Source organism: Aphelocoma coerulescens, chromosome 23 (genome assembly GCF_041296385.1).
Source record: "Aphelocoma coerulescens isolate FSJ_1873_10779 chromosome 23, UR_Acoe_1.0, whole genome shotgun sequence".
Taxonomy (NCBI): Eukaryota; Metazoa; Chordata; class Aves; order Passeriformes; family Corvidae; genus Aphelocoma; species Aphelocoma coerulescens.
Genome location: NC_091036.1, coordinates 2,637,002 through 2,658,178, shown reverse-complemented (window position 1 = coordinate 2,658,178; position 21,177 = coordinate 2,637,002). Strand labels below are relative to the sequence as shown.

Here is a 21,177-nt window from a genome sequence, read left to right as displayed (position 1 = left end):
CTCACAAACTGAGATAACACACACCAGAAATCCTCAAAAAGTCACTGGAAATAAATTACAAACACCTTTTGTTTTCTGTATTCCTGCAGGTCCCAATGTACAGTGCAAAAAAACACCTGACAGGTTTCAGACCTTGGGAAATCACCCTCAGAAGAGAAGGCTTCACTAAAACTGTGACGGGAAAGTCAAGTCACTTTCCTCCTCTCCTTAGGCCTCTTACAAGTTAGAAATTTTTGAAACACCCAGTGAGGCAGCTGTAGGCTGACTGGAGCAAACACTCCTTTGCCCGAACCCTTGTCTTTCCTTATGATGCAAATTCCGATTATATCCATTTGCCCACAGTGCAGACAACAATGGAAAAGGAAAAAGTGCTTCAGATTCAGAATGTTTAAACACTGAAGTATAGCCCTTCTGTCTGGTTAAATGCCACACTACTTACTGCTGTTCAGATCTATGAGGAAAACCCTCTTGAGATGTTTGTGATAGACCAAGGCAGCATGGACCCGAGAGCAAGACTGGTGGTCAATGGTAAAATCGCACAGATCAGGATTTCTCCCAAAGAGATAGTATTTCTTCTCATCAATGATGAGTTTCTGAGGTAGAATATCAAACAGAGAAGCATATTAGACTGCTAGCATCTTTTGGATCTTCCTGAAAAAAATTCAAGAACACGAATAAATAGAGCAAATTCAAAACAAAGCATCAACAGTTCATCAATATTTCAGTTTAGTCTGGCACTGTTAAATATGTAAACTCAAATCTGCTCTTTATAAAATCAGAACAGCTGAACAGGGGAGAGTCCCAGTAATTCCCTTCTTTACCAGCCAACACTGGACAGTCTGGGAAGGACAGTCACTCTTCAAAGCATTAGATTACCTCACACAAGAGATTTTCTCTGACATCTGCTCCCGGAGGTTTTAACACATTCCTCGATGAATGACCTCAGGCTTTGTCTAAGGTAGGAACCCTTGGTCGGTGATCTCTGGTCTGATACAGGACATCAAAAATATACTTCTGTACAGAAAAGGACCTACAGGACATTTCAGGCCTCTGGTATAAAGATGTATAAAGATGCAAAACTATACTGAGTATGGGTTACTATTCAAGTAAACCATTAATTTCAGGTATTTCTTCTTTATACATCCTAGTTCTAATCTCTTAGTTAAAAAAGATCTTACAAACCTTAGTATCGGTTACATAAAACATCTCTATAAAGTGAGGGACGTGTTGACAAAGTCCTACAGTATTTATGTCACCAGACCGTGTTGTCGAAGAAGCTCCTTGCACCTGAATGCTGCAGTACTGAGCAGGGCATGTGCAGAACCTTCTCACTGGATCCCAAGAACTTAATCTAATCTGTACTCTCCTGCTCCAGCTGCACAAGGCAAAGGCTGGCAGTACATTCCAGATCTGTTAACAGGCTTCTGCTTTTTGAAACATTTACCAAAGCCCACGTGTTTCAACAGCATCATCCAGGGAATGCTGAGGATACATCTTCCATTGAAAAAAACCCACATCTTGGTTCAGGAGAGCATTGCTTCCATGAGATGGTCTGAGATGAACGAACATTCTGACTGCTTGAGCACCTGGATTTCTCCCCGTCTCCCTGCATTCTCAGCTATTCAATCCTCTCCTCAATCCCACTGGCACGTGTCTGAGCAAAGTTTTTGGCTTGAGAAGCCTTTTTTTCCCTGCGTTAATCTTTCCCCATTTGAGTGGGCTGGATCAGTCTGTCTTTGGCCGGACGCATGTCCCAGCTGCTCCACGGAAGAACCGGATTCCAGGCACTACGGTGGGTGATGCCAAGGATCTCTCTCTCTCTGGCAGCAGCATTACAGCCAGGCAGGAGTTTGCTCCTCACTTTGCTAGTTACAAACCATCTGCTCAGTTACATCCAGCCAATGTGTGGCCAGGTCCAGGGGGCTGGTCTGGGGGTTTTCTGAGCCATCAGATGACACAACGAGCACACACAAAGTCACTCATTCTGGGGCACCACCAAGTCATACAGAAAATAAGGAGACAGATTGGCACAAGATGCAGTATTTATACTCCCCTGCCTTATCTGCAAGGTCAAAAATCCCATATGGACCTCAGCTTCTCCTACAGATCACCTTGCAAATCACATCTATTTACTTGCCTACCAACTATGAACTCCAAGGTTTTAGCACTGCTACAATCACATGTCACTTTGTCACTGGTTTTTTTTCTGATTTTTTCCTCCATACATGTGCTCTGTATTTTCCAGGTTGGACTTTCCGGCGTTCTGCTGAATATCTGTCAGGCCCCATGCTGCAAGTTCTCACCATCTGGTATTCAGTAATAAGCATCTATTTCTGCATGTTTAGAAGAATTAATTGAACAACCTGACTCCACACTTGTATACATCATGACAATTTTACAATTGATTGGTCCCTCAGGTAATACTCTGTTAAATGTCTTATTCTCCACGAACTCAAGGTATACAATTTAAGCACCAATTCATGACAGTGACTGCTTTGTGTAATCTACTGATTAACATATTTTGGCCTGCTGTCTAAAAAAGAGTGTTTAGATGATCAAGGTATGTATATTTATCAGCTCTGACACCTACTACTAAACCAAATAACTTCTAAATCTCTGGCTAGTTTCAACCAGCACTACAAGATTATTAAATTTCAAGCAATTCTGTGAAAACAATCAGCTAGATAGAATGCTAACTCCGTCAATCCCCTCAGTGACACACAGGCTGGCAGAAAATCCCAAAGAGTGCCAATACTTAGACTTCAACCACAAAAAAAATCTTTGTGAGTCCACATCTCATTTAATAAGGCAGCAATGACACTTCAATTGACAATTCACGTGCAAGTACACGTTCTATTGACAAATGAAGTGTAGATGCAAAATGCAAGTGATTTTCTTCCAGCTGGGAGATGTAAAACATGCAGGTGTCTCCCCTGAATCAGTTGGTCTGGTGCAGAGCAGTGCATCTCAAAGCCTCAGTATATTCAGATTAAACCCATGAGAAATCACTATATTGAGTTCATTGGGTTCTGCTCTCACCTGCCCTGTTTAGCACTTTCTGTCTCTTCACAAACGCTGGTTTTCACAAGACCCCTCAGAGTTAACCATAAAGTATAAGCCACAGATGAAGATCTTAAACTAGTATGTAGTCTCCTCAATCCTTTCTGTTTTAATTTTATTTCCTTTTTTATTCCACCTGTAAATAGACCCCTCCACTTCCTCCCTGTATGCTCTAGACATCAGTGTGCCTTTATGAGGCTTTTCCTTGCATTTCTTAACCATCAATCCATGCGTCTTACTGGTATTTTCCCTTAAGATTAGAGTTGTTTCATCCAGCTGTTGATCCATGAACACCATAACTGTTTGTTACATCAAATCTTTTGAGGAGCCCTGGTTAGGTTTTATTAATTAAATCCTAGGGGATTTACTTTCCCAGCAATGGATTTATATCCCATAATCTGGAGTTCCTTACTCATTCAGTTTAGCACTCTGACTCTTCTCACGCTCAACACCTTTGCACTAGTGAATTCTGTGATTCCACACTGTAAAGAAGATGAGTATTAACTTTTCCTTTTATTGCAAATTTGAAAGTAAGTCCTATATAAACACAGCTCTGATAACACCTGGAAGCTGATTTATTCCTCCACAGTGCTCAGCTCTGCAAGCAGTTACCTCACAATTTCAATTACCATAAAAATTGATCAAACTATTTCTCATTCTTGCCCACAACTGAAATCAAAAGCATTCTTTAAGTTTTGATTTGCACCTGTTACACATAAACAATACTGCCCTGACTGGGCAGCACTTCCAAGAGATTTCGCAAAGACACAAATTCATGGAAATACTGCAACAAATCATCAACAGAGAAAATAATTTTATTGCCTTTAATTCAAGATAATGTTTCCAAAATGTTCTGTGCCTCTGAGCTATAACCCAGTGTCTTCCTTCACACACTGAGCTTAAACACTGCATGGCTTGTTTTGCTGTTGCACTTTGCAGACCCAGCGATCACAGGGTGACCCTCAGGCCTCTGCACGAGGCTGGGACACTGATGGCTCGGTTAGTATCAAGTGCTCAGTAACCCACAGGATTTAACAATGGTCTTCCTTGGTTTCTGCTGGCTACCAGAAAAGACAAAACTGAAAATCTCTCTGCCACCTGTATTAAACAGGGAAACACAAGGGTCACATCCAGGTTCTGTTCATTGCTGCACACTTGCCACGCATACACACAGGAACTTGTTTTAGGTAACCACCACAGACTAGAGGATTAAAGCCATCACCTGTACACAGTGCAAGGCCACAATGCAGCTATGCAGGCAGGTGTGTGTGCTCCATGGAACAGCCTGCCAGAGCTGCCCACAGAGCCAGCTCTTCCCACGGTGTCTCACAGCCCCAACGGTGGCAGCCAACCAGGCGTCTGTGGCACACACAGGTCCTGCGCCAAGCCAGCCTGGCACGCTGAGGGCAGGCGAGCTGTGCCTCACCAAGCTTGGCAACGCTGACAGCCAACAGCAGCAGGTAAAACACAGCTCCACAGGCACTCCCCAACCTCTGTGTGATCCCACCCTCCACTGAACCTCCGAGTACCCAGACAGCAGAGTGGCAGTGGCTGCTAACAGTGCTCAGTGCTCTGTGTGGCAGCGAAGAGCAGCTCTTCAGGTTATCAAGAGATGATGGTAGGAAAAGGGAATTGGGATGCTTGTACCACCCACCTTTCCAAAACAGACAGACACCAGGCTCACAGAGCCAGCTTGGGCCTGTCAGCTGTGGGCAGCACGGCCTCAGAGCCTGACAGCACCAGGACAATGGTCCTGGCTGTCAATTTATAAACACATTTTCTCATCCATTGCTAAAACCTGTGGTGCATCCTCAGCTTCCATGTGGCATTTTTCTGTTTTTTCCAGTCCTGACCAGGACTCCCATGATGGACATTCACCTGGCACCTGAGGAGCCATTCAGCCATTCATGTGAACTCTTTATTCTAAAGCTCTGTCCACACTCAAAAATCCAAAAGAAACATGACATGAAAAACCCCACAGAATCAATCCCCCACGTGGGAAGGCTGCATTATGCTTGGTCACCTACCACATACCAAAAACCCCAAAATCACTGCTGTGTAGCTTTGCTCCTTAAATCTCATTCATGGCCTGAAAGAGATACTGGAAAACTCAGTGCCAAGAGCAGTCCCTACCCCAGGTGCTGCTGCCAGGATGGCATTGAGATGACTGAACTCAGGAACAATACTACTGCAGCTCTCTGAGCTCAGAACATGATTCTGAATGTGTAACAGTAGCAGGGGAGGCAGAACACGGCCCTTATTGAAGACAAACACAGTGCAAGGGGTCTGAGAAGTGATGGGAAGTGCTGCTGAGAGTGTCCTGAGTGCTGGTATGAACCAACTCAGCCATGCCTGGTATGAGCCAAAGAGCTGCTCTGAAGATGCAGTGAACGTGTGCACTACCTGGGTACCTGTGTGCATTATCTAACTCCTTTCCAGTCAAGGCTGACCACAGATCTCTTGCGTCAAGACTGGCTTTGTCAGTTTTCTGCCTTTAAATCCAGAGTAAGAGCACTCTGTCAAAAAAGCAATGGACTGTAAAGAAAAACCTCATTTCTGGCCTGAAAAAACACAAGTTTATTTGTGAGGCACCTATTTGTGACATCTCTATCTGCTTTCCTATCCACTGCAAATACACTGGTAACTTAACCAAATTCCAAACAGTAAATCTCTCCTGCTAGACGCCAAAAGGAACACTTAATACTGTTCCATGTGGTAGCATACACTAAATACCAGCCAAGATCTTAAGCTGTCTAGATCTTGATATAACTCTGATTTCTTCATTTTCCAAATTTTTGTTCCGAAAAGTTGGCTCAGCTTTACTGATTTACCAAATAATGGGTAGGGATCTAGTATCGATACCCAAATGAGACGGACAAAGACTCTCTAAGAGCTTAGAGTTAGAAAGTGTATGTTCATTCCAGCGCCGGGCAGCTGCGCGGGATAGCTCCCTGATACACAGTGCAAAGATACAGCAAACACAGAGCTTATTTATCTACAGAAATTATGAATAGCCAAAATACAAATGCATATTTATAACATTAACACCTCCCATTCTCTGCTTCATATGGAAATTAGCTTAAATGTCAGTAAGCATCCGTAGTGTGTGCTCTGAATGGAGTCGGTGGTCTTTTATTTGGGGAGTGGTTCCAAATGGATAAAGTAAAACTTGTCTTCCTCATTTTGACCTTTTTGCCCCTCTGAGTTTTGACAATACTAATCACTTTGGTGACCTTCCAATTTCCTCTTGCATGACTTTCCGATCAGTTCTCACAGAGGGAGGAAATTTGTAATTGTCCTTGTTCCTTAGACCAACTTATCAATGTTTCTGTTCCTCATTCTAAGCACAGCTAAACAAACATAGAAGTGACAGATGATCAATTATTCAGTAATCAGTTACTCACATCTTAAAACTCGTTTCAGGTCCAGCTCTTCTTAACTAACTATTTTAATTAACTCTAGCCAGGCCCAAACTCACTCTTATTCTAACTAATTTCAACACAGCTAGCCTATAACTAAAATCTCTATGTTTCTTCTAAATTCAGTTTCATTACAAAGCTTTGCTGCCCAGAAACATTTCTTTTTCAGTCAGCTTCATGTTAGGAGTCTCCCCACAGATGAAATATATTCACTGTTTTGGGTTCTCTCTGTCAACCATGGTAAAGAGACTTTTCTTTATTTATTACTTTCAGTGTAATGTAAGAAAAAATACGAAATAGAGAATGAGGTGGTGCTGTAATAAAAATAACTCGCTGTATCTGTGCTGATCACAACACTGTTCGCAGATCCTGAATGTGGGACGAAAAATCAAACTGTATTTCATACTGTAGGACAGAGCAGCACTCTTGCAAGATACAGGATGCCTGTTTAAGCTGACTGTAATGCAAAATAAAAAATAAACTGACCAGACGGGTTTCTAAAACAGGCCGTACAAAGGGAAGAGGTGTAACTGATGGAAGCCCTGCATAGCACGAGGCTGCATTAAAGGACAGGCAAGGGAAAAGTCACTTCATTCATTGTTTCAGAGCAAAACAAACTGATTTGAAGACAATGAATACATGAGAGAAAGGAAATACTTATGAGTAAGTGTGGAAAATGATGGGGAATGTTCTACTGCTGATGCCTATGTACATGATACACCAAATCCACCAAACCCTACTTCCATACCTCAATGAGTTTGTCTCCTTTGACTACATCCAGGTGTAAGCCAGGTGGTGGTTTCCCTGCCCTGGAAAATAAAGAAAGGAAAAATATAGTATCAAAACATTTAATAAAAATTTTATTAGTATTAGAGCTGCTTGAGCTACAGACCAAACCTACACCAATGTTAGCAGATGTATTTTGGGGAAAATATGAAAATCCCTAATTTTCTTTTCCTCCCTGGAGATTTCTTCTGACAACACATAAACCAAGATTTTTTTAATAGTTGATTTTAATCAACAATTAATCTTTTAATGCAATGGTTTTAAAGATTGAAGGTAACAGGACATGAAGCATGTCAAGCTTTACCTCTCCAGGTGAAAACCATCTGATTTACACAAGAAATAGAGCAACTCCTGAGAGCACATGATATGAGGCAGCAAGACACCAACAACTAGAGATGGGGATAGGCTGGGACTGTTTGCTCAAGGACTCTGTTTTCTCATGTCACCCTCAAAATAGCACATCTCTACCCTTGGCTGCTGAGAGGAACAGAAACTTCTACCACCTTTCCCCTCTAGGCTGGTAATGGCAAAAACCTCAAAGGGGCTCTGCGCACACCTGTAATATTTTAAAAGTGCTGGCCAATAGCCAGCGCTCCTCCACACTCACCTATGATCACACTTCCCTGCCAACACAGGTGACACAGAAGAGACTACAGTCCTACAGGGACCCCTGCCCTTCGGCAGCATGGTCCTCCCCCATCACATTCCACAAACAGCAGACCAGCTCCCCTAGCCCTACTGCTCCTGCTCACCTCCTGTGGAGCAGATTCACCTGCCAGCAGTGTTATTCCCACCTGTGCAAAGGGAGCTCAGAGGCCCGAGGGACTCAGCAGATCACAGCAAGACAAGGCCAGCACACGGGTGAACCCATGGGGTCTACCAGAAACATACTGGGCATTTACAGTGCTCAAACCCAGGACTCTGCTGTGGTACCAATACCTTGCCCTGCACCACACAGGATCCTTGGGCTCTTGGTAGCAAAGGATCTTTTTGTGCTTAGATATCTCAGAATCTGCATCTCTAATATTTCCTCACAGGTAACATCTCTGCTGCTTGTCTCTAAGGCTGGACCAGCTTTCCAGGCAAGCAGCAGTGACCTAGTTCTTGGCTGCACTGCTGCCCAGCTGAGGAACTCCACAGAGATCATGTTCCCATTCTGCTCAGTGCACGAAGCAAGCCCAGAGAACAGTGACAATGGGCAGTGATGTTCTCAGGGTGGCTGGAGAAGAAAGAAAGGTCACTGGTAGCTGAAGTTGCTTGAAGGGGTTAAATATAGGTGTTCACATTTCTGGGGTATGCCTTACATTTGTTGGTTTCTTCTGTGTTGCAAGGTCAGCTCCCCTCAATAATTTCATAGAAGAATACAGTCTCCTGTTATTTCTGCTTCATTTCTTTCCCAAGCATTTTCCTTTCTTGTTTTCAATCCATTACACCAGCCTGCCCAGATCTCTCTGTCCCTTTCTGAATTGACCACTTGGGACTTCCACAAGTTTTCTTGTTGGGCCCTTCTCAAAGACTGTGGATATACCACCCTAACAAGTCTATGGTTAATACTGACTCATTGTTTTGGATGAACAAATAGCAGCAGCAAAAGCAGAGGATGCTAAGCTCCAGCACAATCTGCTGAAGGGGTGACTTGACCACTAAAATGGGATCACAGTGATGTGGGGGACAGACCACCAAGCAGAAATGGGCTCAAAGGTGGGATTGAGTCCGTGTGATGAGTTGAAGTCCCTCCAGCACAGCCAGGGAAGCGCCTCCTCTTAGGTACTGCTTGAGCAACTTACAGGCAGGCTACACCTAAGCACTGCTGTCTCCTGCTGTGCTCCCTGCACATATCTCAGTGCTCAGCGTTCACTGAACAACAGGTTTCTTTCATGGATTCCTGTCCACTTCTCAGTATTCCCTCTTTCCGCCTCTGAGCACTGGAAAACTTGTTTTCCCCCCTTCCTCTGAAATTGCCAAGTTCTGGTTACTCTGCAACACAACTTTTGGTAATTTTCACACACCAGCCTTACTCTGATCAAACAACTACTTCCCCAATTTTTTTTTTCTTTCCAAATAGGTAAACCTTTCAACAAATTCATTTTCCAAGTCCGCTTGTTACTCAGTCTGGCCTCTGCTTTTCCTTTCAGTGATCTCTTCCTGGATACTCAATGGTCAGCCTGTCCTAACACATTTTAGCAACTTCCTCCCTGTACCTGTTAGGTCACAGGAGAGCCCCCATGATCTCTAGTACAGTTGAATCCTGTCTGATGGTCATATTTTGCCATATACCAGCTCTGCTTTTTCATTGCTCCCTCTACTTTTAGTTTCACCCTTGCTCTTATTTTTACTCTGCCTTTACCCTCAACTTTATTTTGAACAGATAAACCAAGCCCAGCAGTATTACAAGGTAGTGCCTTCAGTTACGAATTAAAGTGCTTGAAAAATCTACCTATACTCTGTCTTCTTTTGAACTGAGAGTCCTTTGTAGGCAGTATTTCCCCCATCTACCTATCCTTGCAAAACACTGAACACAGGAAGGCTGTAAATACTGATTATGATACCATGAAAACAAATTCACAGAAGTAATTTCTGACAGAAAACTCCTTCGGAATATTTAAAGTCAGTGTGACAGTTCAGGCTGCCCAAGTTAGAAACCTGAAAAGCCTTTTAGTGAAAAAAGTAGAAAGATTTTCCAGTTTTATATTCAAAACTAATTAGCTCCAGAGTAACCAAATATCAGAAGTAATGCCTGGATTTGGAAGTATCAGTCACCCTTCACATGCTCTGCCCCATCAGACCTCTCACCTCATGGATCAAGGAGTAAAACATGAAAGGAAATCTCTTGCAAAAATCTCCTAGAAGAAAGTTTGTTAGAAAGCTGGCCCTATGCTGTTACAGCAGATCAGTTTTCTCCCCTCTTATGTCCAGTGTTAAAAGAAAAAAGTCCTTTTCCACTAACTAATGTGCTAAAATCTCCACTGAACTAATTTTCCTACACTGTTCTGAGGGATGAAGAATTACTTGAGGTCAGCAGATTGTCCTCTCTACAGAACACACAAGAAATAGCCCTTAGCACTGCCCCAACGGCAATGCTCTCCAATCACACCTTGGCTCCAGCACAAGTGCTTGTGTTTGAAAATGAGAAGCAAGCAGCTCTTCCGTACCTTCCAGATGGTGCATCACAGTCCCCAGTGCCTCCCCAGGGCAGCATCCTGCAAGTGACCTGAAAATAACACCTGCGAATGCACTGACTGTGATGGTCACTAGTTGGGTGAGTTTGACTGAGACACAGGGATGTTCTGACTGCCTCCTGAATTGCCAAAGCTTCCGGGGAGATGTGAAATCTTCCAGAGAATTAACAGAGCTGACTGGCAAGAAGAACATGAGCGTTACCAGTATCATTAAAGGAATTCTTTGGATCAGAGAAAAGATGATATACCACACTAGAGCTTTTCTTCTCTAACAATGAGTTCAAGGAACTCAAAGAAGTGTCAGAAAGTAAAGAACTGATAAAAGGAGTGACAAACTGCAAACTCTAGGCACCTTCAGCCAGGCACTCTAACAGAACTCAAATACCAGTTTTCTACACTTAACAGTTCAGCAACCTATTGCTTAAACCACTGTCCATCAGAAACACAGATATCAACTGATGCTGCTAATTTTGAAGTGTATTTCAGGAGTGATCTGGAAACAACATACAGCAAAGTCAAGTTCTGACCTAGAAAATGGTGGAATATTTCATGTGGAATGGACCTACAATGATCAGCCAGTCCAACGGCCTGGCCAGGGCTGACCAAAAGCATGTTATTAAAGGCACCGTCCAAATGCTCCTAAACCCTGACAGGCCTGGGGCACCCACCAGCTCTCTGGGAAATGTGTTCAGTGTCTGACCACCCTCTCAAGTAAAGAGATGTCTCCTGATGTCCAGTCTGGACCTCCCCTGATGCAGCTGTCACAGAATCACAGACTGATTCAGGTTGGAAGGGATCACAGTGGATCATCTGGTCCCACCTCCCTGCACAACCACAGGATTGTCCAGATGGCTCTGGAATATCTCCAGTGAGGGAGACTCCAAACCCTCTCTGGGCAGCCTGTTCCGGGGCTCGGTCACTGCACCAGGGCTTGGTTCTCCCTCATGTCCAGGTGGAACTTCTTGGGATCAGTTCCTGCCTGTTCCTCTTGTGCCATTGCTGGGCCCCATGGAGCAGAGCCTGAGCCCTGCTTGGAGCCCTCCCTGCAGACAGGGACACACAGGGCTGAGGACCCCTCTCAGCTGTTTCCTCTCAAGGCTGAACAACCCCAGCTCTCTCAGCCTTTCCTTGGCAGGGAGATGCTCCAGGCCCTTCCTCATCTCTGCAGCCTCTGCTGGCCCTGCTCCAGGAGTCCTTGTCTCTCCCGTACTGAAGAGCCCAGAGCTGGACACAGCACTACAGATGTGACCTCACACACATGCTATCACTGGATACCCGGGAAAAGAGATCAGCACCTGCCTCTCCATGCTCCCTCCTCAGGACACTGTAGGGGTTGCATTGCTGAGCAGAACCAGCAGAGATAGGAAATGAGTAAGAGCCAGCCCAGAGCAGTGATCTATCTTGTCTGCACATCAACACTCAGCATTTCTTATCCTTTGGGAAACTGATGATATGCAGGGATGATGGTTCTTCAAAAGCCAGAGAAACATTTTTTGATTCAAGATGGACCTTGCTTTGGAAAAGACATAATCTGTTCCTTTCAGTCCTGGTAAAAATCCCAAGATGACAATGACTGTGCTGGAAGAACGTCTTGTTTGACAGAATACAACCAAGCACTGAATGAGCTTCTGTTCTACTTAAGAAGAGCTAAATGCCCTGGGAAAGGAGCTGACATGGTATTTGGGTAAAACTGATGTTTATTAGCCAAGTAAGTTGACTTTGTGCAAGAGAAAGTGGGCATATTCATGGATGAGGAGAAATGACTAGGGAATCGAGACTGGCGCCTACTCCAGAACTGTTGTTCCCCATCTGTACAATTGATGGGGAGTTACAAAATGGGCTGTTTTCATACTCTAAATATTTTTAATGGGGTGTCGAGGTTTTGGTGTTGTTTTTTTGTGGTTTATTGCTGTTTGTTTTTGCTGGGTTTTTTTTTTTGTGTGCGTTTTTTGTTTTCTTATTGCAAGATGAACTTTGATTAAAATTTTACTCTTCAAAACCTGCATACAAGCGGCAAACTATTTACAAGTGGCCCATAATCCTGTATTCATGTTTCTCAACACCATTTCTCCTAGAAAAGGTAAGCACTATTCAATCAGGAGGGCAGTACTGCTGCTGTGTGGTGCCAAGAACTTTCCTTATCTTTCACATTCTTGTGGAATTGTATCAAGCAGATGAAAGTGACAAACCCAGAGCAAGGAACCTTCTGCAAAATAAAAACTGCCTTCAGTAACCAGTATCAGGTGCCTCACACAAGGAAACTCTCCCAGTTTCCATCAGTTACCAACTCAAAGACTTCCTGAGCCATGCTTGCCAACCACTTAAACAGCCACGTAACTGAACTGCTTTAAGAACCCACATAAACGATGCATTCACAGAATTTTACACAAATAATTTCATAGATCGTCTAGTGATAGCTGAAGCACCTTCTCCACTATTTGGGCACAGATCTGCTTGCTATTAATTTCATTTTGCAAACTCTTGTCCTTCTCCTCAAAAGGACAGGAAACGCATTTCTGGCAGAACCTCAGCTCACTATTCAAGACACCCAACACCTCTCTCAGCTGTTCCTTTCCAGACTGAAGAGCAGCCTGGGCTAAGTATCTCTAGTACAGCTTCCTGTATCTCTGATTAAGATAATACTTAAAAATAATACTTGAGAAAAGGAATTCACATGGGTTTTGAATGGCCTTAGGCTGAAGGAGGGCAGGGTTAGACTAGATATAAGGAGAAAACTGTTCCCTGTGAGGGTGGTAGGGCCCCTGGCACAGGTTGCCCAGAGAAGCTGTGGCTGCCCCTGGATCCCTGGAAGTGTCCAAGGCCAGGTTAGACGGGGCTTGGAGCAACCTGGGATAGTGGAAGGTGTCCCTGCCCATGACAGGGGGTGGAGTAAGACGAACTTCGGGGTCCCTTCCAACCCAAACCATTCTGGGATTCTACTCATGCCATGATGATTTTTTTGCCTTTGCTTTTACACCCCTGTTATACCTTGTTACAACTTCTGTATTCTTAGTGCTTTTTGCCTACATTCTTGGACTTGTTTGTTCAGCTAGGAGACTAAACATTTTAGAAGCTTCGGAGGTAGAGGATAGTGTGCCCCAGACCCCAAGGTCCTCTCCAGAACACATTCTGTAAACTCAGATAGAACCATCCAGGGGAAGGCTCCTTGGGGAGGGGGGCTCATTCAAGCTTCTCATTGGGGAATCTTTGATAGATATGCTAATTAGTAAGACCTATAATGTATACCAGATCTTTTGGGGGTGCATTGTGGTGTGCATTTTGGTGCATTCGACCTGGACGTGTCCACCTAAAGATCCTTAAAATAAATACCAAGGTAAAATCCCTTTTTCCCTTCTAACCATGTTTGACTCTTGATTTTAGGACCAAGAAAAGGCATCACTATGAATCTACCAGAATTACTGAAGACAAACAGGAGGATGTAAACAAGGTTTCTATACTGTTGTTTTTTAAAAAAGCTTTTGACCAAATCATGAAATGGTCCTGTGGAAATTAAGGTGTGATGGGGAAAGACTAGACCAGCAGGAGAATGCAAATTACTTTTGAGTCAGGAAAAAGGAGGGCTCTGTGAGGGCTCTGGTTTCTTTATATGCAGTCTGAAAGGACAGAGCTAACAAACAAATGAGGAAAATCACTTATGACAACAGTTAGGTGGGAAACTCAAGTCAGATTCAAATGCTACAAATGAATCTCATGATACTGAACTACTGCTCGAGATAACATCCTCAAGCAGTTGGGATTTGGCACTGCTGAATCCATGCTAGAATACACCACCTGAACCACACAAACACAATAGAAGTTCCAGGCTCCTTACTGCCACTCAGGAAAGATCCAGAGCCATGTGACTGTGTTCAGAAGGAATCAGGGGAACACTCCTCAACAGCTGACACAGCAATGATATCAGAAGGAAGAAACTATAAATGCGTAACATTTTAACATCATTAACGCTGTATTAGCTCTTGTTCTCTTGTGAAGAAGGAGATGCTAAGGTGATAACCAGGATGGATGGCTTCATGGATGGCAAGAGAGAAAAAAATAATGGAGAACATATCTTCAAAAGCTTGGAAAAAACATGGTAAGTATCCATTCTCTTTGTCCCCTCAATGAGCAGGGCAAAACTAGAGTATACATTGTCATGTGAAACACAAGAAGCAAGGAGCCCTGGATCAAAAACCAGTTCTGGATCTGAGTGTCTTTTCCAATACTTACATCACTTGCACTGTCACTCAGTGTGATGGGATAAAATTTTAGTTTAACAAAGGAAACTTACAACATTTGTGGAGACTAGGTCTGGTTTTAATGTTATACACGATCACCCAGACAGAGCCTTCAGCTCCTCAAATCCCTTTGTGCCTGATGGCCAAAGCCCAGAGTGCACACAAGAGGACGGAATACTTCAGACATGCATAAGTTACTGGTCACTACCACACTGTGACAGGAAACCCTCTAAGCTGTTGTTTTCAAAGATTTCAGCGGGTTTTATGCTCTTTTCTATAAAAAGAAATCAGAATAAATAAAATTCTCCTCTTACCAAGATATTCGTTGATCACAAAGCCGTTGCTCATCATGTGCACCACTAATGGAAATGAGTGATGTGCCCTTTTCAAAGCACAACACACACCACAGGAACTGAGCCCAACCCAGCACTGGAACTGGATTAGGTGACAATTTCCTCTGCTCTTAGAAGCATCATTCTCCACTAAACTTCCAATTGTAAGAAACACAGTTTAAAAAGCCTATGGTTCAGACTGGATGATTACAGACCTTCCCTGAATTTAAAACAAACAAACAAACAAACATTGCACTGTGTTTTCAGGAAGATTTCTGATTAGAAACGTGCCTGCTTCGAATGAACAAAGCATTCCACTTGGATTAAAGCATTTGCCCAACTTCACTTTGGCACTATGCACCTTTTCTTGTTACAGTGCAGCTCCACACAGAACTAGGTTTTACTAGCTTGTTTTGGTTCCCTTGGTTACTTACTGAGGAACAAAGTCTCCACGGAATACAGTGAAATTTGGAAATTGTATAAAAAATTAAATTGAGAGCAAGGCCATAAATATTCTATTAGAGACAACTTCAGGTTTTATGATATCAAAAATTAATTCAAATTACACTGAATTAAATAGGAAAATTAGTATTAAGTAGTGAGCAACAATGGAATAATTGTTTCATAAGATTATTCCTACATTTCCAGAGTGAGAGCAGATATACTGGAAGTGTAATTCACTTGCAGAAATCAGAGGGAGACAGGACTGTAAGGTTTACGCCTACCAGGAAGACATTTGTATTCTGACAGCTGGATTTCCATATAATTTTTTTATCACATAATTATTCTTATTCTTTCCCTTCAGTTACAAAAAATATTCCCTTTTAAAAGTAAAGGTAAGCTTCATTAAGTATAAGTAACACAAGACTATGCATTGTCATGAGCATCTTTTACAACAGCAGTGACACTTCTCTAGCTCACACGCAGAATCCCAGAATGGTTTGGGTTGAAAGGGACCTTAAAGATCATCCAGTCCCACCCCCTGCCATGGGCAGGGACTAGCCCAGGTTGCTCCAAGCCCCATCCAACCTGGCCTTGGACATTTCCAGGGATGGGGCAGCTGCAGCTTCTCTAGGTAGCCCGTGCCAGGGCCTCACCACTCTCACGGGGAAGAATTCCTTACCAAAATCCTATCTAACCCTGCCCTCTAGCAGTGGGAAGACATTCTTCCTTGTCCTGTCCCTCCATCCCTTGTCCAAAGTTCCCCCTTAGGCATTGGAAGGGGCTCTGAGGTCTCCCTGCAGCCTTCTCTTCAAGTGAACACCACCAGCTCTCCCAGCCTGGCTCCAGAGCAGTGGGGTTTCAGACCTTGCAGCATCTCCATGGGCTCCTCTGGACTTGCTCCTACAGCTCCATGTCCTGTGCTGGGATGCCAGTGCTGGAGGCAGCTCTGCAGGTGGGGTCTCACCTGAGCAGGATGGAGGGGCAGAATCTCTCCTCCCCTGCTGCCTACGCTGGGGGATGCGCCCAGGACACAGTGGGATGGTTCTGGGTGCCAGCACACATGGGTGGGGCATGTTGAGCTTCTCATCAAGCAACACCCCCAAGTCCTTCTAAGGGCTGCTCTCCATCCATTCTCCACCCAGCCTGTATATGTGCTTGGGACTGCCCCAAATTATTATCCATCAGGTACAGTAGTAGTGTTTTCATTGGTTTTTGAACAGTTGTGTATTACTGGTGACTGATGGTCACCCTGTGCTTAGACTATATACTTGTGTATCTGTTCTTTTATTTCTGAATATAAACTTGGGTCCTTTTACTACTGAACGGTTATTTTCTGTCTTCAAGAAGTTCTGGTTCTTAGTCTCCATTTTCCACTATACACTTCTGCATTTTATCTTGTTTTTACTGTCCTGGTCTTCATATTATACCAAAAAGATTGGATAAGTCTCTGGTCTCTATGCTGATCACACTTATGTCACTAACAAGTATTGTGGTCACTTTTGTCAAGGTAATTAATAAAAAAACCCAATACTAATAGGGTCGGCCCACAGACTATTCAACTCTTCAAAGTCAATTCTTTATAAATGCATGGCTCTTGTATGAATCCTCCACTGCGTCTTAAAATGATCATTTCCTGTGTGTCCTGTGAGAAACAGTCTTGAAGAGAGATGGTCCATCTGACAGCCTTTCGCAGACACAGCACCTCTGCTTCCCTGCTTTGAATAATTAGTCCCTTCCCTACACGCCTGAGCAGCTGGACATGGTGACGCTGGAGACTTCCCACAGCAGCTGCATGCATGGATTAGCTGGCCTTATAGAAGACATCAACTGCTTACAATGATCAGCAATTAAATATTTACAAGGGATACCACTGAACAAAACCAAGTTTCAGCACAGGTTTTAAAAACATTTAAATACCCACAAGCAAAGAAATCTTTCTTCTGCACTAGAAACAGAAAATTGTGTTTCCTTGCTTTCTTCACCTCATGCTCCACAGGCCAGGCCGTACCCATGTAACAAAGAAAAACCATTTTGGAAAAGAAGGACAAGGCCATTAACACTTTGGAATGTGCCAAGGAAGAGATCTGAAGTTTTACAAATCAGGATCTCTTCCACAGGGCAGATTCAATGCTGACATGCCCAACAGGGTTACAATATCTAAATCCAGCTGAAACTGAGCAGCCTGACTGAAGTAAGTCACTACAAGAAATTTTGAGTTGTTGCTATTAAGGACATAGACAGGACAGCCATAATTCTATTGTGTTAGCTTAAAATTAGGTCAATTATTTGGGTTTCTAAATGTGGACTCAGAACCTAAATTTAGCCACTTCCTAAAAATCTTGGCCTCTGTGACTACTGTACATACCTTCATGTCCAACTTCAAGGACAGGGTGGAATTTGCAGAAGTCTGGAGCTCACACTCTCCAGAAATCTGTGTAAAAGCATTGTCAGGAATAGCCAGTTCTTGGCCAAAGAAACTAACGAGAAAGAATTGCTGCCTTCAAACAAACTATTTCTAATGTATGTCCATTCCAGGACAAACGTGACATCCCCACTACTGGTGTGTCAAGACAGAGTAAAGAAAGAGTCACAGTTCCGAACACAAGTTCCATTAGGACAAAAGTACAGGCAGGCAGTATCCATTAAACATCTGATGGTCACTTTGAAACTATACACCAGATGCTCTGTACCTCAGAAAAAATCACTTTTACTCCCTAAAACCAGCTCAGAAGGTTTGCAAAAGTCTTAATCAAACAAAGATGTGTAATTGCTATCTAAAGACATTTTCTCATCTCATGGTATAGCTACATTTGAATCTACAGGAAGTACGGGCACCATCTTTATTCCAACTGTAAACGCACAGCCTAAATCTTCGCTAACGTGTACAGAGGAGTTACAGTACATGCATAAACACATTCTGGCATCAGCAAGCACTATTCAGATGGCAACCACTGTTTTTCATCTGTCTTAAGCAAGTTTAGCTGCTGGAAACACAAGGAAAGAAATAATAAATATTTTATGGATTATGAAGAAGTAACCTATAACAGCACAAAACTAAATCGAAGCCACAACTTAAAACTGAAGAAAACTGGGAATTTCAGTGCAGAAGTCTTTTCTCAAATACTATCCAAGTTATGGAAGAACAGGTACAATGATGGAAGCAAATTTCAAAAGCATGGGCAATAACTTAAAGGCAAGGAAAAAAGCTACTCCTTTTGATTATATCTGAGATGTATTTCTCACATGATTGGTGTTCACAGGCCCCAGCCAGCTTTCCTTAGAAGCAGGAAAACAAATAGATAGGTAAAGACTGTGATTTTGATTTTAATAAAGGTCGATGAGGCTGAAGACAATTCAGTACAGAAGAATCTGGTTCTGACTGTGAAGACTCTCTGCAACTCCATGCTTTTGGTCACCCAAAGCTCTTGGAATGAAGCCCTACAATGCTGCCTCTACAGGAGACTTTTTGGTGCTTGTGCAAGACCAAGCTTCCTACAAGGATACCCTTTACACCCTTTTAAGTCAGAGCTTTGAGTAACACCACTATTGGCACCTGCTACTGCAAACCACCTCCACTCTGGAGAATCCTACCTGGGAAAGGCCCATCACTGATTCCACATTATACCTGTGCACTCTTCAGTTGGCTCTGAAAGGAACAAATACTTTAAAACCATGAGCTGGAATCTGCAGCTCAGTAGATGTCAGCAGAAGGCATCCAGAGCTTTAGTGTGAAATATAGTCTACTTGTTTTGCAGAACAGAAAAATAACCATAAATAAATAAATCTACCTGGTAGGAGCGCTCCTCACTTCTACAGGATGAGGCCATGGTTATCAACAGCCAGCATCACCCAACACTTCCCATTTTGGGTTCACTATTCAGCAGAACACAAACACTGTGACTGGAAGCTCTCCAGACTGGCTCCCTGCTAGTTCACTCTTTTATTTTTACTCTTATGAAACAACAGCTTTTGGGTTTCAAAAGGAGCATGAAGGAAAAACACAAAGCTTTCCCCTGGTATTAGCTGCCATGTCTGCACGTGCCAACTGGCCAAGATCAAACTGTATCAGGCACTCTTTTACTTCACAGGTACAAACACACAAATGGCCCAACTTGGTCCCTAAAACCATTACAATGTACAAACATACAACTGAGTCCAAGAGAAAATGAAAAGTTTCCTTACAATGTATAAGGAGAGAGTCCAGACAGGAACTTTGCTGTACCCAAGAACAATTTTGGAATATTACTATAAAAGGACATTCAGGTCGCAATAAGTGAATTACAAAAAAATCTTAAAAATGTGAGAACAGAACAGGACCTGGCACCCAAACACACTCCCCTTACTCCTGGGTTTGGATCATCTCCCAGATCCAACCTCATTTCTCATCCAGCACAAGATTGTGCTTCAGAACCAAACCAGGGCAGGAACACAGGAAAACTCTCTCTGTCAGACCCTGCCCTGCTGCAGCTAAAGACATAAAACAGGTACCTGAAGAGGCCCTCACAGTTACCGGTGTTACAGTTCTCCCTTCCAGATGGGATTTCTTTACGAATTCTTCTGCAGTAGCATGCAAGCCGCTGAGACTGAGCATTTCACAAGCTGTACTTCCCCAGCTACTCCATCTACAGCTTTCAAAGGTACAAGTAATTCCAATTTACCAGGGAATATAACACATATTGTGATTACTGTTGTGCAAAAACACTAGGAAAAAAGTAAAATAGATGATACTTTAAATTTCAAGTTGAATACCCAGAATAATTTTTGGCTTTATCTAGTCAATTGTGTCATCATCTTACGGAACACCATCCTGTCTCATGTAGATGTTTATTATTGTGTATATTCAGCACAAAAAAGACCCTAAAATAATGACGATTTCTTTTCCATGAGAGAGTTAAATGGCTGTACTAACTAAAGGAGGCACTTATAAACCAGGTCTAAATTAAAACGCACTCGTGCACTGAGCACTACCACAAAGCACTGAGAGGCATAACACAGCTGAGTGTGCAGGGACAGCCCGGGCTCTGCAGGGACAGGCAGGGCTGGACCACAAAACTGCTCTAGTTCTCAGGTGTAGTGGTGTGCCTGTGCGATTTAAAATACAATCAAGCCATCCCAATGCTCTGGCACCCAAAGAAGACAGTAGAGCCAAGATCTCTTCACTGATGCATCACAAACGAACAAGGATACCCTGGTCCAAAGCTCTAGTCCCGGCAGGAGGGCGAGGCAGGACATTTTCAGGGATCCCTTCCAACGCGGGCTTTCCCATGTCTAACCCAGCCAAATGCATGGTCGCGACGCTTCTTCTCCAACACTTCACTCAGCCCTGACTTCTTAACTCAAGATAATAAAACCCCCAGGCTAGTTTCAAGCTGACAGATTTCCCGCACCAGATACATCCCTTGAGCAGGATATTTAATTTCTACCACATCGCATATTCTGTCTGAGCTCTTGGGAAAAGCCTCGGCAAACCGGGGAGGGCCCGGGGCCGCCCCCGATGCTGTCGATGGCGGTACCCGCAGGGCCGCGCCCGGGCCCGGACTCCATCGGTCCGGCCAGCACTCTGCGGCCCCAGGGAGCGCAGCCCCGCACCCCTCATTCCCCTCGGCCGCCGCTCACCAGCTCGGGCACTCGAACAGGGACCCGCCGCCCGCCGGGGCCGCGCTCGCCGCCATCTTGGCTCTGCCCCATTCAGCCGGCGCGGGGCACCATGGGAGGCGGGGAT

General features: G+C 43.7%; 1 protein-coding gene and 1 non-coding gene across 4 annotated transcripts in view; both read right to left on the bottom strand.

Annotated features, from left to right (window-relative positions):
- PPP1R8 (protein phosphatase 1 regulatory subunit 8) overlaps positions 1 to 21,177 on the bottom strand; it is a 26,152-nt gene extending 4,975 nt beyond the window's left edge. For 2 of the 3 annotated variants that reach the window (XM_068994399.1, XM_068994400.1), the window contains exons 1-3: positions 21,072 to 21,177; positions 7,228 to 7,288; positions 440 to 593 (exon numbers count right to left, since the gene is read on the bottom strand). In XM_068994399.1, the coding sequence (XP_068850500.1) occupies positions 440 to 593; positions 7,228 to 7,288; positions 21,072 to 21,127 (271 nt within the window). In that variant the 5' untranslated portion in view covers positions 21,128 to 21,177. The remainder of the gene's footprint in view (positions 1 to 439; positions 594 to 7,227; positions 7,289 to 21,071) is intronic. The other variant, XM_068994401.1, reaches the window with a different exon arrangement.
- On the bottom strand, positions 3,912 to 4,076 carry LOC138098182 (small Cajal body-specific RNA 1). Its single transcript, XR_011146562.1, has one exon. It is a non-coding gene; the product is annotated as a small Cajal body-specific RNA 1 (non-coding RNA).